This window comes from Gorilla gorilla, chromosome 10, assembly GCF_029281585.2.
Source record: "Gorilla gorilla gorilla isolate KB3781 chromosome 10, NHGRI_mGorGor1-v2.1_pri, whole genome shotgun sequence".
Lineage (NCBI taxonomy): Eukaryota > Metazoa > Chordata > Mammalia > Primates > Hominidae > Gorilla > Gorilla gorilla.
This window is the reverse complement of record NC_073234.2, coordinates 47,736,037-47,752,937: the sequence shown is the minus strand read 5'-3', so window position 1 is coordinate 47,752,937 and position 16,901 is coordinate 47,736,037. Positions and strand designations below refer to the sequence as shown.

At 38.5% G+C, this 16,901-nt stretch overlaps 1 protein-coding gene across 14 annotated transcripts in view; it reads right to left on the bottom strand.

Annotated features, from left to right (window-relative positions):
• The window catches only part of LOC101153190 (cyclic AMP-dependent transcription factor ATF-7), a 121,635-nt gene that overhangs the window by 89,493 nt on the left and 15,241 nt on the right, over positions 1–16,901 (bottom strand). For 11 of the 14 annotated variants that reach the window (XM_055357088.1, XM_055357089.1, XM_055357090.2 and 8 more), the window contains one exon: positions 7,632–7,700. In XM_055357088.1, the coding sequence (XP_055213063.1) occupies positions 7,632–7,679 (48 nt within the window). In that variant the 5' untranslated portion in view covers positions 7,680–7,700. Of the gene's footprint in view, positions 1–7,631; positions 7,701–8,410; positions 8,683–16,901 lie in introns of those variants that run through there. The other 3 variants (XM_055357084.2, XM_063693952.1, XM_063693953.1) reach the window with 2 other exon arrangements.

Below are 16,901 nucleotides of genomic sequence, written 5' to 3'. Positions count from 1 at the left end.
GATTGCACCACTGTACTCCAGCCTGGGTGACAGAACAAGACCCTATCTCTAAAAAAAAAAAATAAAGGTGGCACTGTGTTTAAGTCACTGGCACATAGTTAAAAAGCTTAAGTTTGCCCAGTCACAACTCTTTGAGCAGAATGTTGAAATTCTTTTTCTCTTCAGAAAAATCTTCCAGAGAGTATCTCTTGTACCTTATTCATAATGTACAATTTATTGGCATTTCTTTTCCTTTCTAAATGGCCAGGAGGGAAGAGCTCCACAGCCACTGTATGTGGTTAGTAATGGCGCTTTTACTTGTCATTGTACAAAGCCTGTTAAATATTTACAACACAGACAGCAATATCTAGTCCTAAACATCCAGTTGTGAGTGTGAATTTTTTTAGAAATAAATCTATGACAAGTTTTCCCCAGTAAAACGCCAGAAGACTTTACTAACAGCTTCAAGAGACCCAGCGGGTCCAAAGGAGCAGTTATAGGCCATCTGGTGATTACTTATTATTATTTATACAGCACTGTAGATGTACACACAGATGTGTTATGAATCCACATACAGAGAGGCCCTAACAAGGGCTTCAGACAGAATGCGACTGCTGAGCAAGTCAATCTGCATTAAAGAAATACGCTAACCAGAGAGAGGGAGTACGCTGGCTGCTTTTTAATCTGCTGCATTCGCTGGAAGACTATTTGATAAAAGAATGAAGAATTCTATATAATGACAATATCTTGTAAGTCAACAACCTAGCTATATGCTATATGTAGTTTTGCCAGAGTGGCAAAGGAAGGATAAATGAAAGACAGGCTCTAAGATTCAGAAGGCACTTTGTAAACTCAGCAGTTTGCAAAAGAAGGGAGTAGGAAAGAGGCCTTTTAACTTAGGAAGAGCTGAGATGCAAAGACAGGATTTTATTTTTTTTCTAACAGGAATGCTCTGAGAACAGTTTCTGGGCTCCCGTTTCAAATATTAAGTTATATCTAAGGAAAACAAGAGGGAATAACTGAAAAATGTCACCTTAATTTCCTGGGTGTAGTACCAATTAGATTCATACAGCCTTTTTTGGGAGGGGCAGACCGGAGCAAGGATGCTTTTAATCTACTGTGCTCTAGTAACATACATATATTTGTTTAAATATAACATGAAAAACAAAAATAACCAACTACATGTTTCTAAGGGCAAGTGTCAAGAGTATCAGATCTGACATTAAGAAACTTGAGTTTAATTCCTGCTCTTAGCATGTCTACATTTAAAAAATTCCAGTCCCAGGCCAAGTGCGGTGTCTTACGCCTGTAATCTCAGCACTTTGGGAGGCTGAGGCAGGCGGATCACCTGAGGTCAGCAGTTCAAGACCAGCCTGGCCAACATGGCGACACCCCATTTCTACTAAAAAATACAAAAATTAGCCAGGTATGGTGGTGGGCGCTTATAGTCCCAGCTACTGGGGAGACTGAGGCAGAAGAATCGCTTGAACCTGGGAGGCAGAGGTTGCAGTGAGCCGAGATCACACCACTGCACTCCAGCTTGGGTGACAGAGCGAGACTCCATCTCAAAAAAAAAAAAAAAAAAGAAAAAAAAATCCCAGTCCCAGTTTTGTCTATATGATACGTAAGAGCAGTCTACTTCCACCACAGGTTACTGCAGCCATCCAGAGAGTGAACTGAAAGTTATTGCAAAGTCAACATAATACAAAAAATAAGGTTAGCATTTGGCTTAATTTGTGTATAATGCCGTGTATTTCCAGCTGCCTGACAGCATGCAGGCACTCTTACCAGATGGGAACTAGATGAATTATTGAATGAAATATGAATTATTTAATAAAAATTAGAATTTTAAAAAACTCTTGGCAGAGGGTGGGGAAAAAAGGCTTATTTGTTTGCCTGAAATTGCCTTCACCTGTCGAAACATGTAAACATAGCATATACTACCACAAATGGCATTTACCTACCAGAGCCATTGCTTCCCCTTGTAATTCTCCAATTCAAGATGCTTCCCTAACATAAAAATTAGTAATCACCACCAACTCATTCTTTCCTGCTTTTCTTTTGTGCTTATGCCAGATAATAGGGCAACTTGCCAAAGGGACAGAATTAAAGATCCAGAGTCCCACAGTACCAGTATGGCCCATTTAATGGGAGGGCTGGGATAACAGGAATAATCTCTATAGATTTGTGTTATATAGGCAATAAAACATATACCTTTGCAGCATGCCAGAATTTAGCCAATCATAGGAGCTATTTGTTGCCTCATATATTACAGAGCAATAGAGATTTAAGGGATAATGTTCATGGAGGCAGAGGATACGAAGCAATAAACAGCTTTGGAGGTTGGTTAAATGCCAAGTGAAGCCAGGACTACAACACCATAAACATTATTCCTATTATATGACAAGATAAGGAGGTACAAGAAGCTGCCCTCAATCCCATCACAACTAGGGCTCCATCACTATTCTTGGCCTTAGAAAGGAAAAGCAGGCCCCAGAGGTCTATGAGTTAGTTATATGTTTCGTATCTCAGTTAGAAAGATATGAAGAGAATTTCAACCTGTACCTAAATGTCCTCTGGGAGAAAAGAAGATCTGACAGTAGATCTCTTCAGGCAAAAAAAGAGTAATAGCCCCTCAGGGTCACACTGGACAGAGAAATAATCGAAGGATTTTTTCCTTAAAAGGACAGAGGTGGGCTGGGTGTGGTGGCTCACGCCTGAAATCCCAGCACTTTGGAAGACCAAGAGGGGCAGATCACCTCCAGTCAGGAGTTCGAGACCAGCCTGATCAACATGGCGAAACCTGTCTCTACTAAAAATACAAAAAAATTAGCCGGGAGTGGCAGTGGGCGCCTGTAATCCCAGCTACTTGGGAGGCTGAGGCAGGAGAATCACTTGAACCCAGGAGGTAGAGGTTGCAGTGAGCCGAGATCGCGCCACTGCACTCCAGCCTGGGCGATAAGAGCGAAACTCCATCTCACAAAAACAAAACAAAACAAAACAAAAAAAGGACAGAGGTGATACAAAATAGTTATGACAGAAACCTTTCTCACTGGCTAAGAACAAGATGATACTAACTCTCCATGAGTAGTATCTCCTCAGAGGAAATGCGTTCCTGTTTTTAAGGAAATTGACATTCTGATAAGCTGATATGACCAGCTTCTGTTCAAACACTTGATTATGGTAACCAGAAAGACTACTTAAATCTGCATAATTTATACTGGAAACCTGTGTCATGTGCCTGAGAGGGAGGCATAGGAATATGGAATTTGTTGATCCCAGTAATAAAAAACTGGGCAAAAAGCATCCAAAAGGTAAGTTATCTAACTGCGTTTATATGAAATAACATCTAAAATTCAAGATTACTGACAGAGACATAGTATTTATTCCCGCTTCCACATACAATGGAACAATTTTATAATCCATATTCAAGTAAAAGCGTCCTCCAAAAGTATAAAAAACTTATAAGACTTCCTATTAATAGATTCAGTACCAAACTATATTTCTATTATTTTAACAACACAAAGCTGTTTTATAGTCACAATGTCTTTAAATAGATGCTATCTTATAAACATTTCAAAAACCCATACAACTCAAATTCAACCAGTCCTCTGCCAAGAGGGTATCTGGGGCACTGTTGCCTTAACAACACTAACCCCATTCTCAGGAGGCAGCTCTATTAACTACTCCTGCTACCACATTCCACAGAGAGGTATTAGCAGGGATATTGCTTTCCCTGAGTTCCTCTTCATGAGGTTGATGAGGCCTCAAGAGAAACAAAAAAATCTCAACAGGAGAATAGGAATAACACGGCTAAAAAACCCTATCACCTGTCTTTTCCACTAAGAATGCAGACAGCACAACCTTCAGCAGCGTTTTTTTTAAAGCACATGCAGCATATTTAGAACTCAGCTGTGTCACATCAGACTTACTGGTGGGAAGTGGATCATGAACAGAATCCAAAAATAACAGCCATTAAAGACCTAGCAACCAAAACATGTTTACGTATCCATTGAAAGCCTAGTGGTTTTGATTATATAGTGGAGAGCATAATCCACTAGTCTATTTTAGGTGAATTTTCCTTTCACCTTCCCTTAATATTAAGGCACAGGACAATTTCTGAGTTTAGGAATGCATAGGGTAAAGTCTGGGCAAGGAGCAGATATTGACATAATGCAAGGTTCCTATAGTTTTGTTTGTTTTTTAAGAAATAGTGGCCAGGCACGGTGGCTCACGCCTGTAATCCTAGCACTTTGGGAGGCTCAGACGGGAGGACCACGAGGTCAGGAGACTGAGACCATCCTGGCTAACACGGTGAAACCCTGTCTCTACTAAAAATACAAAAAATTAGCTGGGTGTGGTGGCGGGTGCCTGTAGTCCCAGCTACTCGGGAGGCTGAGACAGGAGAATGGCGTGAACCCAGGAGGCGGAGCTTGCAGTGAGCTGATATAGCGCCACGGCACTCCAGCCTGGGCGACAGAGTGGAACTCTGTCTCAAAAAAAAAAAAAAAAAAAAAAAGTATCCTGAGTTATAATTGTTTTCATTCCTACTTTCTCTACCCAGTAGAAGCCACTGCTTTTTGAGACTTCTATGGTAGCAGGTTCTAAACCACGTCTTACAAAAATTATCATGGTCCTTATTACCCATCCTGGGATTTACATAGCCTTTTTATTATTCTACCATTTCTGGAAGAAAGAACTTGAATCAATGACAAATGGATTACAAACAGTTTGAAAGGCTCAAGGTGGCTCCAGAATGAAACCATTCTCAAGGGATATTAAGGAAGTTGGATGACAGGCCAAGGGTAGTTCACTTTACCAAATTTATCTTATCTGCCAGATTTTCACTATTTCATACAACATAAAGCAATCACAGTAAATCTTGTAGAGATCCCAATCTAGAGTTATTTGTTACCAGATAGTGGGAGAAACTTGGAAGAAACTAAATATAACTAAAGAACTATAATCTCACCTGACCATAAAGTTTTGACATGCAAAGGGGGTAAAGGGATGAATCATGCTACCTTCAAAACCTTAAGTTGTACCTTTGTATCCTTTTTCTATGAAATAAGTATCTTGAATCCAAAAGAAAGAGGTAGCAATGTTCCACACTCACCTTCCTACTGAGGGGAAAAAAGCTTTTAGAACCTAAGCCGGAGGTTATAATGAATCCTAATAACCAAAATACCAACAAATAATTCAGAAACAGGAGAGAGAAGTAGGGGAAGGAAATGGCTTATGGTAAATGGAACACAACCTTAAGAGAAGGAACCAAAGTCAAAGTCCCTACTATTTTCCTACCTCCAGTCCAAAACACAGCAAAACAAAAACAAATTTCACAAATCTGTGACATTTCACAAATTTCAGTGGATACTACTCTTTTCTGATGAGACAGCCTGAAAAGGTGTTATTTATATCTTTCTTCCTCAGAGAGCTTAAGAGATGCTTTTCTGATATATTCCTTATTTTTATCATCTATTTTTACTTCTTTGCGAAGTCCTTGTCTGGGTTGTTTTAAGCATATAACATATATGAAGAGTTCAGGAGTAGTTTAAACAATAAGTGAAGAAAAATAATGGTAAGTATTAGAAAAATAAATCTTTTCACCAAAAATGCCTATTTTTCAACTAAAAGCAAGAAGTGAAAAAGGTATAAGGTATCAGTCATAAGCATCATAGTAAATAGTATTATCTAATTCCATGTAAAAATTTGGAGAGATCATTTTTAAATTTATTTATTTTGAGACAGTGTCTCGCTCTGTTGCCCAGGCTAGAGTGCAGTGGCATGATCATGGCCCACTGTAGCCTCGAACTCCTGGACTCTCAAGTGATCCTCCTGCATCAGCCTCCCAAGTAGCTGGGACTACAGGCATGTGCCACCATGCCTGGCTAATTTTTAATTTTTTTTTTTTTTTTTTGTAAAGACAGGGTCTCGCTATATTGTCCAGGCTGGTCTCAAACTCCTGAGCTCAAGCAATCACCCTGCCTTGGACTCCGAAAGTGCTGGGATTACAGGCGTGAGCCATACCAGGCTAGGAGAGATCATTTTTAGAAATGTATTTCAATAAAGCTGTCTGAAAAGTGAAACAAATGTATTCTATTTTCCCAACTGGCTTTTACTGCAAATATTTATATACATCCATACATAAATGGAGATATATATATATATTCTATATATATATATGAAATCACACGGGGAAACATGTAGTAAATAATAAAGTTTAAAACTTTGACATGAAAGGAAATACACCCTAGGATGGCAAATACTGCAGAATATGATGCCTTTGTTGGTCTTTTGTCAAAATTTTAGCATTTACTGGAATTTGGAATCTTCCTTCTGTTCATTCCTTGTCACCACCCCCATTTTATCTACCTCTCAAATTCATAGGAATCTCTGAAATTTAACTCTTCTTTTTGTCCAGATATTTACAATGTTTAATATAACTAGTGTGTAATCTCACACACCACCAGTAAGTGTCAGTGGACAGTCACATGACATATTCCTAAGTGAACAGAAACTCAACCCTTTGAGTTCTATAAAACAAATTAATCAAGGCAAATAAAACTTCCTTCGTATTCCTTTCTTCATCCTTTGTGGAACATGGCAATAGAGGAAGGTCTAGGAAGAAGAGTTAAGAAGATGCAAAATGAAAAAAAAGGCGATTTCAACAAAATTACTTTATTAAAAAAGCATATGATGAAAAATGACATACAATATACACATATGAATATAATTACGTGACAGCTGACATACAGAACAATGCATTTATGGCATTAGACAGAGAAAATGTTTATATAATGCTGTGAGATCTCAAGTTCTCTATTGGATTCGTCTTTCCTAGATAGGTATCTGCTGTAGCTGCTAACAATGATTTTCTGGATCAACAGTCAAAAGAAATTTTTTTTTTCCTTATTTAAAAAAACCAAATAGATTCTGGCAAATTGAGGTTCACAATGAGTGGGTACATTATCAGCTGCCTCTCCAAATATGTTAAGCAGACTTTTATATCCATGCAGGTTGAAGAGAAAACATTTCTTTCTTTCTTTTTTTTTTTTTGAGACGGAGTTTCGCTCTTGTCACCCAGGCTGGAGTGCAGTCGCACAATTTCGGCTCACTGGAACCTCCACCTCTCGGGCTCAAGCCATTCTCCTGCCTCAGCCTCCTGAGTAGCTGGGATTACAGGTTATGTGCCACCACACCCAGCTAATTTTGTATTTTTAGTAGAGACGGGGTTTTGGCCAGGCTGGTCTCCAACTCCTGACCTCAGGTGATCTGCCCATCTCGGCCTCCCAAAGTGCTGGGATCACAGGTGTGAGCCACCGCACCCGGCATGAAAAGAAAACATTTCTAAACTTGCTTTGTATTTAGATGGACAGCTTTAGAAAGGAGGAGACAGCAACATGTATTTTTCCATACTGTATGGTGGGAAACAAACACCAGTAGAATAACAATATGGAAGACAGCAAGGCAGATTTCATTACGGTAGAGTGCCTACACTTCCTCATAACTTGGATTTACACACTGCAAATCCTCTGATCTGATTACCTCCAGTGATCACGTAAAATACCGGCTTTAAACTCTTTGCCTTAGTGATAAAACAGCCACTTTGATTCACAACGAGACATTCACAATAAAGTATATTGTAAACGTACCTGTCCACAGCCCGGGGCATTGCACACAAACGGTCTGTCGTCTCCCATATTTCATATAGCAGAGCGGAGCTGAGGAGGGGGAGGTGAGGGAAAAAGTTATGTTAAATATGCTGGAGCAAAAAAAAAAAAGTGCTTCAAAAATATCAACCCTAGAAACAGGTGTTCCACGAATGCCATCTATCAAAGTTGTAAACACAGGCTACTTTGGGGAGACCCATTAGACAGGTGGCATATGATCTACTGTGTCTCAACTGAAACTTTTAATTAGAAAGATTGAGATCTAAATAGTCAAGGAATTTCAAACCTTTGCTAGATTTTCCCTCTACTACAGTATATAACACACTTCTCCAATCTGTTGAATTACAACTAGTGCAGTTCCTTATGTCAATAAATTCACTGAACGCTCGATGCGGAAGCCATATTTCTGAACTAGAGAAGACCAAAATTTGTCATTTAATTAATTAAGGGATTATAGGAGGGGTGCTCCATTTTACAGGGCCATAATCTGGCTCCCTGGTGTATAAACTACGAGACTGTTGGCAAGGGCTGTTTATCCCATATTATTGCCAAAGAAAACAAAGCACCCATCCTATTGGGCTACATGGGAAATGGCTTTCATTAATAAAAAAATAAAAATAAAAACCGGGAGCCTCCTCCTCCCCCCACCAATCGTCTGTGGCAAATGGAGAAGTATCGATGCCCTTCCCCCTTCTGATTCTATTTACGGCTAGGTTTTTAAAAGCAGCAATAAAACAAATGTCGACTCTTTGGGGGCTTACTGGGTGAATATGTTCCGGCTGTTTGTGCTGCTTTCGGCCAGTGTTCTTGGGCTGCTCTGTTGCAGCCAACAGATGTGTGCTGCTGCAGGGGATGAAAGAAATGGCACTAAAAGGCATCACCATCTATCCTTTCTATTTCTCTGAAGACTTTAACAGGGTTTATACTGTTTTATAAATTATTGAAGCTAAACTCTCAAAGTGTTTATTGAAATTCTTTGTTGAAGAACAATAATTCCAATCTGAATGTGTGGCAGAAACTTCTCATATTCCAACTAGGAATTAAAATAGAAGTGGAGATGGATAAAGATTAGAAATGCAAATCATAGTAAAAAAACAATTCCTAAAAGATAAACCGTATTTTGGAAGGTGGAAGAGAAAAATGGAGTGGGGGGTAAAAATAGTCTTATAAACTCCTAAAGGATATTTTCAAACATCCTTCCATGAAAGAGAAAGGTATACAAAAGAATACGAACGAGGGAAGATGAGAGAGGAACTACAATTTGAATATGCCTGCAAGTGACTTCAGAACTGTAACCAAATTTCAAATTTTTATCTTGGAAATAAACTGAAATGTCAGGACAATCTGTCAGGCTCACGTTGAAATAAAATGTTAACGTGCTAGACTGAATCTGGTAATCGGAAAACCATGCTTAAAACTCAGAGGGTAGCTAGGTAACATCTCTCCTACTCTCTTAGGACTCACTCTGGGGTTAGAAACCAGTATTTCTGGTTATCTAATCAGTAATTCCACAACTACTCGGTGTTTAAAATTGTGGGGTGCCCCATAAAATAGAAGGGGTTTCTTGGTCATCTTTCAGTGTGATAGAAACATGGTCTAACTAGGAAGGAAAATGATGCTACAGCACTACTGTAATGGAACAGAGCCTATACGTACATACATGTACATAGATTTATATCACATTTAGCCAGGATAAATTGCTTCAATAAATTCTGTTCCTAGGAGAGGCCAGCTCAAGCTGATGATTGGGTACTGGGAAATGAGAGCTTCATTCTTCTTCACACAGCCCCAGGATGAGGGGGGTTTTCTGGTTGGTTGGTTTGTTTTAAATACATAATTTTTTTTAGCACTTTCGGGAACTACAACATGGTACAAAAAATAAATACGAGTAAACAAAAGTAAATAAATGCAATGACCAGGACCATTAAGGCTGAAAACTTAGAGCATGTCTGGAAAGCAATTCATCTCTGGAAAAATTCCTAACTCCTGTGCTAGAGATAATTTCACTACATGTCCTAGAATCTGCTTTCCTAATATAATCACAAAATGAAAATTTTATTTCGACAAGGTCCTCTAATATATTTTCAACCAGGAAGTAAACTACAAGGGCTAGAGTAGACACAACACAAGGATCAGGCAGGATTCCTTACTTTTATCTTGATTCTGTTATTTGATGCTAAATTTTCTCATTTTTCTACCTATTTAGAGGAGGGAAAGAGTTCTTGCTGAGAAGTGGGACAGTATTGGCATAGGAAGTGGTGAAATACATTCTGGAATGGCTTCCCTCAAACCACAAAATTCAAAATGTAACTTGCCTTTGCACAATCACATCACACTATATGGCTTCCAAATTTTATTTAGTGGCACACTTACTAGAAAATAGAGATGAAAAATCATGACTTTCTGAAAGAAAAAAAAGCAAAAACAAAAAAATTTGGGGGGAAAAAAGCATTAAAATCTAACAGAAGTGTTTTCATTGCTCTTAAATATTCAACTGACAGCCACTAACTATGATTTCCTGCTTCCTTCTAAATTTGCTGGCCTTTGTTTTACCATTTTCACCAAAGGGAGATCACAATGAGAGGGAGAAGCCTCTCTTCTTAAACACCCACAATTATTCTTAAATCTTTCCCTCAATCTCTTGCCTCTTGTCATTTCCATTATTCTTGTTTAAAATTTTTTTCACTCTAAAGTGATTTTTAAAATTTAAGTATTTAACAAAAATAAGAATGATCTGTCTCCCCATTAAAAAAAAAACCCAGCTAACATCTTTTTAAAAAAAATTTCTCCTTCACTCCTGGTATGCTGCATCAATTGCTACATATAAAGAATGTCATTTTGCTGATTTCTATCTAACACTTAAAACAAATCTTTAATTATCAGTGAGGTCTCACTGATGCCATCTCAAAAACAAAAAGCAACACATTTCTGTAGTGTAAACAGACTGAGACATAAAGTGAAATCTTGAAAAACAATGCTGCCACTCACTAGAATTTAACTCACAGCTCATTTATAACTATACTGCTTGACAAGCAGATCATGTGTCTGGGCATGGCACTCAGTGTGTCATCTCCTTCCCAACCTATTCTTCAGGATGAAACATAAGCATTTTATAGAACTAAACAATAAATGACAGAAGAGGGATACACACATTAAGAAACACTGACAAGGAGAAGTGGGATGCTTTCAGCAAAGATCTTAGAACAGGGAAGACAAAGATGCATAAAAAAGCTGTCCTAGAGGCCAACATCTACAGAAAAGGCTCAGGTACTCAGTCACCAGAATTTTTTAAATGATTAAAAAAACTTAATACTTATTCAAAAGAGAAAGTTACGTAAATGCTGGGAGAGAACTGAAGAAAACCCAAGATTTAGAGAATGATTTTTAATAACTGAGATAATTTCATAAAATCTGTTAGTTTTGTTAGAGACAGAAGTAGATCCTAAAATGGTCACTGTGTAAGAAAACAGATTATTTATGTATATCTAGATATATGTCTATATCTATATATTTTAATAGACTAAGCATGGAGTCTGTCACTGAGGACTACAAAGTAAATTCTCTAAACCTCGTGTGGTATTACCATTACAATATAATTTAATAAGAAAAAAGAATGCAGATATGGTGTGATGTGATCTTTTCTCTAGTAACCAACTGATGTTAATAAGATGGCCCAACTCTAAGCAAGGAATAAAAGCCACATACAAACACATCCAGGGGCCTGTTATCAGGTTCCTAATGACAAAAAGCAGATACTGCTAGGTACAAAAAAATTAGAAGGATATTGCACTGTAAGTATCAAAGAGTCATAAAAATCTAGAAGATGTTAAGATTAGCTATCATTCATTCATTCATTCATTCAGAAACCACTAATAAGGAACTACCAAGTGCTAGGCAAAGTGGATATAAAAACAAAAAGACAATAGGCCTTTACACAAAAATAATATTTTACTCATCTGTCATGAAAGAAATCATCATCATTAAGAATGATGGCTTAATTTACAAGTTCAATTAGTCAGAGGTTGATCAGTATACATATCATTTAGACGCTATGTATATGGTCATTTATCAAATTATTTTGCTAGCAACTCCAGATTATAAAAAAGAGGAGTTAACAGTCTTAGTAAAAGATTTAATAAGGAGCCAGGCACGGTGGTTCATGCCCGTAATCCCAGCACTTTGGGAGGCGGAGGCGGGCAGATCACCCGAGGTCAGGAGTTTGAGACCAGCCTGACCAACATGGTGAAACCCTGTCTCTACTAAAAATACAAACATTAGCCAGGCATGGTGGCGCATGCCTGTAATCCCAGCTACTTGGGAGGCTGAGGCAGGAGAATTGCTTGAACCCAGGAGGCAGAGTTTGCAGTGAGCCGAGATTGCGCCATTGCAATCCAGCCTGGGCAACAAGAGTGAAACTCTGCCTCAAAAAAAAAAAAAAAAAAAAAAAGATTTAAGAAGGAAGAAGTTTGAAATTAATAACCGTAATTTGCTTTTTGGATTATACACATTTAGTGAGTTTTAAAATTCATTAATTCACCAAATATTTTACTCAGTGCCTAAGCACAGTGCCATATGCCCAAGTAATTCAAGAGTAAATGAGACAGACATGATTTCTGCCCTCATAGAGCTTATTTACATTCTAAAAGGAAGAAACAAGTAATAAGCAAGTAAGCAAAATAATTTTAGATTAACAGCAGATAAGTGCTATTAAAGGAAAATGAAATGGTGATGTGTTAGTGACTGGGTGAGGGTTATTTTAGTTTTCTGACTAGAAAGGGGATGGCTGCATTATCTGTAATCAAAAGGGGTATGGGGTAGAATATAGAGATCTACATTAAAACTTCAGGAAGCCTTTCTTCTCACAACACAGTAGATATTCAATAAATATTCACTGATTTAATATTTAATAAATATTTAAAGTCTATATTAAGTTTGCACTTAACTTCAGGTTTCTGCAGAAAGCTGCTGGATCCACAAAATATTTGCTCTGCAGGTATTTATGTATTTAAGGCTACACATATTTTAAATCCATATTTATGACTATGTTGTGCCTAAGGCACTTTATATGACCACAGCCAACCAAGTCTATGCTTTTGTCACCCAAATAACATGAAGCTCTGTAGTTTTTGGTTACAGTGCTAAAAATGGAAAGAAGGGAGTAGTTTGTCAAGTTAACCCCTAATCAAACCTTGAAAACAAAACCTCACCTGAGCTATTAAGATATATATATATATATTCAAGTACAAGAGAATGCCAATAGAGTACGCAGCAGAAAGGGCACTTTTTTTTTTTTTGAGACGGAGTTTCGCTTTTGTTGCCCAGGTTAGAGCGAGTGCAATGGCATGATCTCGGCTCACCGCAACCTCCGCCTCCTGGATTCAAGCGATTCTCCTACCTCAGCCTCCCAAGTAGCTGAGATTACAGGCATGTGCCACCACGCCTGGCTAATTTTGTATTTTTAGTAGAGATGGGGTTTCTCCGTGTTGGTCAGGCTGGTCTCCAACTCCAGACCTTAGGTGATCCACCCGCCTCGGTCTCCCAAAGTGCTGGGATTACAGACATGAGCCACTGTGCCTGGCCTGGCACTTTTTTTTTAAACTTTAATATTATTATACTTTAAGTTTTAGGGTACATGTGCACAATGTGCAGGTTTGTTACATATGTATACATGTGCCATGTTGGTGTGCTGCACCCATTAACTTGTCATTTACATTAGGTATATCTCCTAATGCTATCCCTCCCCCCTACCCCCACCCCACAACAGTCCCCGGTGTGTGATGTTCCCCTTCCTGTGTTCATGTGTTCTCATTGTTCAATTCCCACCTATGAGTGAGAACATGCAGTGTTTGGTTTTTTGTCTTTGCGATAGTTTGCTGAGAATGATGGTTTCCAGTTTCATCCATGTCCCTACAAAGGACATGAACTCATCATTTTTATGGCTGCATAGTATTCCATGGTGTATATGTGCCACATTTTCTTAATCCAGTCTATCGTTGATGGACATTTAGGTTGGTTCCAAGTCTTTGCTATTGTGAATAGTGCCGCTATAAACATACGTGTGCATGTGTCTTTATAGCAGCATGATTTATAATCCTTTGGATATATACCCAGTAATGGGATGGCTGGGTCAAATGGTATTTCTAGTTCTAGATCCCTGAGGAATCGCCACACTGACTTCCACAATGGTTGAACTAGTTTACAGTCCCACCAACAGTGTAAAAGTGTTCCTATTTCTCCACATCCTCTCCAGCACCTGTTGTTTCCTAACTTTTTAATGATTGCCATTCTAACTGGTGTGAGATGGTATCTCATTGTGGTTTTGATTTGCATTTCTCTGATGGCCTGGCACTTTTATATAGTACTTTTGGGAGTACATATTTAGACGATCTTTCTGGAAGTCAATTTGGCAATATTTATATTAAATGTCTTAAAATGTTTTATATCCTTTGAACATTTCATTCTTCTTTCAGTCTCTCTATTCTAAGGATAAAACCAGACATGTGGACCATTTTTGCATTGAGCGTTTAACCACAGTCATCTTTATGACCAAAAAAGAACAGAAATTTAAATAAGAATGGATAAATATAAATTAAGGTATTGCCTTATAATAAACTATCTTTAAGTTATAAAAGAATAACATTTTGAAAACTAAAAATATGAGAAAATGCTGTATGTTAAATGGGAAAAAAACAGAATATAAAATTGTACACGCACCATAATTGTAAATCTACAAAAAAGCAAACAAAATAATAAGCATAGAAAAGATAAGGGAATTAACATCAAAATGTTAATAATGGTTATCTCTGGATAATGGTATCCTAGGTGATTCTATTTTCTTCTTTGTACTTTTAGTATTTTTCAAAGTCTCTACAATAATCACAGATTGCTTTTAATAAATCAAAAAATTATAATGTAATCTAATAAGAAAAAAGAATGCAGATATGCATGACTGAAAAAAGTCTGAGTTGGCCAGGCGCAGTGGCTCACTCCTGTAATCCCAGCACTCTGGGAGGCTGAGGCGGGCAGATCACGAGGTCGAGAGATCGAGACCATCCTGGCCAACACGGTGAAACTCCGTCTCTACTAAAAATACAAAAAAATTAGCTGGGCGTGGTGGTGCATGCCTGTAGTCCCAGCTACCCAAGAGGCTGAGGCAGAAGAATCACCTGAACCCAGGAGGCAGAGGTTGCAGTGAGCTGAGATTGCGCCACTGCGCTCCAGCCTGGTGATAAAACAAGACTCTGTCTCAAAAAAAAAAAGAAAGAAGTCTGAGTTTAAAAAAAGAGGTCCATATCTGCCTATTCTAAAGCACTAAACAGTATATTTTAAAATTATACAAAACTGCTCATTTTCTAACTACAAAGAAACAGAACCAAGTGACAAATTAAGTTCAAAAAGGACCATAAAAAATTCTAAAGTTATAAACCGTTTCATATAGAAACAAACATGGTGGAAACTCGTTTATAAACACACAAGGTAAAACAGGCAATTCAAAGTAGCTCCTCCTTTTGTTACCTTCCAGGACCCATTTTGAATGCTTCCTAACAACAATTATGCTTATATCAGACAATTAGAAATTGCCCCAACCATGCATCACAAAGGGAATATAGAGCTGAAACCAAGTTTAGCAGGTACTGAATACCTTTCAGCTCAGTACAAACTAGCTGAAAAACTTAGAAAGGTACCCAAACAGAGCTCTATGGGCTCTATTTCTTTATGATAATAAAAAAATTATATGCAAACAGCTCTCTTTTAAACACATAACTTCAGTTACCACGTTTCAGACTCTAAGATAATTTAGCTGCCATTAAGCAAAGAGTACAAATACGAGATCTTCGCCACAGCAGTCTCAACATTTTATATTCTCCATAGGATACTCAGTGCTGCTCTGATTTCCATTACATCTAGCAAAGTGACTTAAGATTCCAGTTAACACATGAACTGTGAGACTATAATGCAGGTTATGGGAACCCCAGAAAACAAAGTAGACTACTCAAGTTTTACTAGGCAGTAGATTATTTAGGTATTAAAATTTCTGTTCATAGGCCAGGTGCCATGGCTCACACCTGTAATCCCAACACTTTAGGAGGCTGAGGTCAGAGGACAGCTTGAGGTCGGGAGTTCAAGACCAGTCTAGCCAACAAAGCAAGAGCCTGTTTCTTTTCTTTTTCTTTTTTCTTTTTTTTTTTGAGACAGGGTTCTGCTCTTGTTGCCCAGGCTGGAGTCCAATGGTGTGTTCTCAGCTCACCACAACCTCTGCCTTCCAGGTTCAAGCGATTCTCCTGCCTCAGCCTCCCAAGTAGCTGGGATTACAGGCATGTGCCACCACATGCGGCTAATTTTGTATTTTTAGTAGAGATGGGGTTTCTCCATGTTGGTCAGGCTGGTCTCCAACTCCCGACCTCAGGTGATCTGCCCACCTCAGCCTCCCAAAGTGCTGGGATTATAGGCATGAGCCACTTCGCCTGGCCACGAGACCCTGTTTCTTAAAAAAAAAAAAAAATTAGCCATGCACAGTGGTGTGTGCCTGTAGTTCCAGCTACTCGGGAGCTCGGGAGACCGAGATGAGAGGATCCCTTGAGCCCAAGAGTTCAAGGTGGTAGTGAGCTATGATCACACCACGGCACTCCAGCCTGGGTGATAGACTGGGACTCTTAAAAAAAAAAAAAAAAGTTCATAAATTCTGGATTAATTTTCCATTGAATTATTTAGCATATTAATAGTTTAGCATATATTATCTCAATACTAAATCGAATGTCCCAAAAGGATATGCTGAAAGCATATATGTACCACTATAATCTTAAACTAATTAGCCTTATTGTTTTAAATGTTATGCTTTATTTTATTTTTTTTTTTTTAGACAGGGTCTTGCTCTGTCGCCCAGGCTGGAGTGCAGTGGTGTGATCTTGGCTTACTGCAACCTTTGCCTCCTGGGTTCAACAGATTCTCATGCCTCAGCCTCTTGAGTAGCTGGGACTATAGGCACACACCACCACGCCCGGCTAATTTTTGTATTTTTAGTAGAGACAGGGTTTCACCATGTTAGCCAGGCTGGTTTCGAACTCCTGACCTCAAGTGATCCACCCGCCTCGGCCTCCCAAAGTGCTGGGATTACAGGCGTGAGCCACCATGCCTGGATTTTAGCCTTATTGTTTTATATTAGTGTTTTGTAAAGCACTTGCTAACAGACTGGAAAACTGAGGCAGAGAGTTACAAAATATATATAGACAAAAAAGGTCAAGGGGTTAAGGT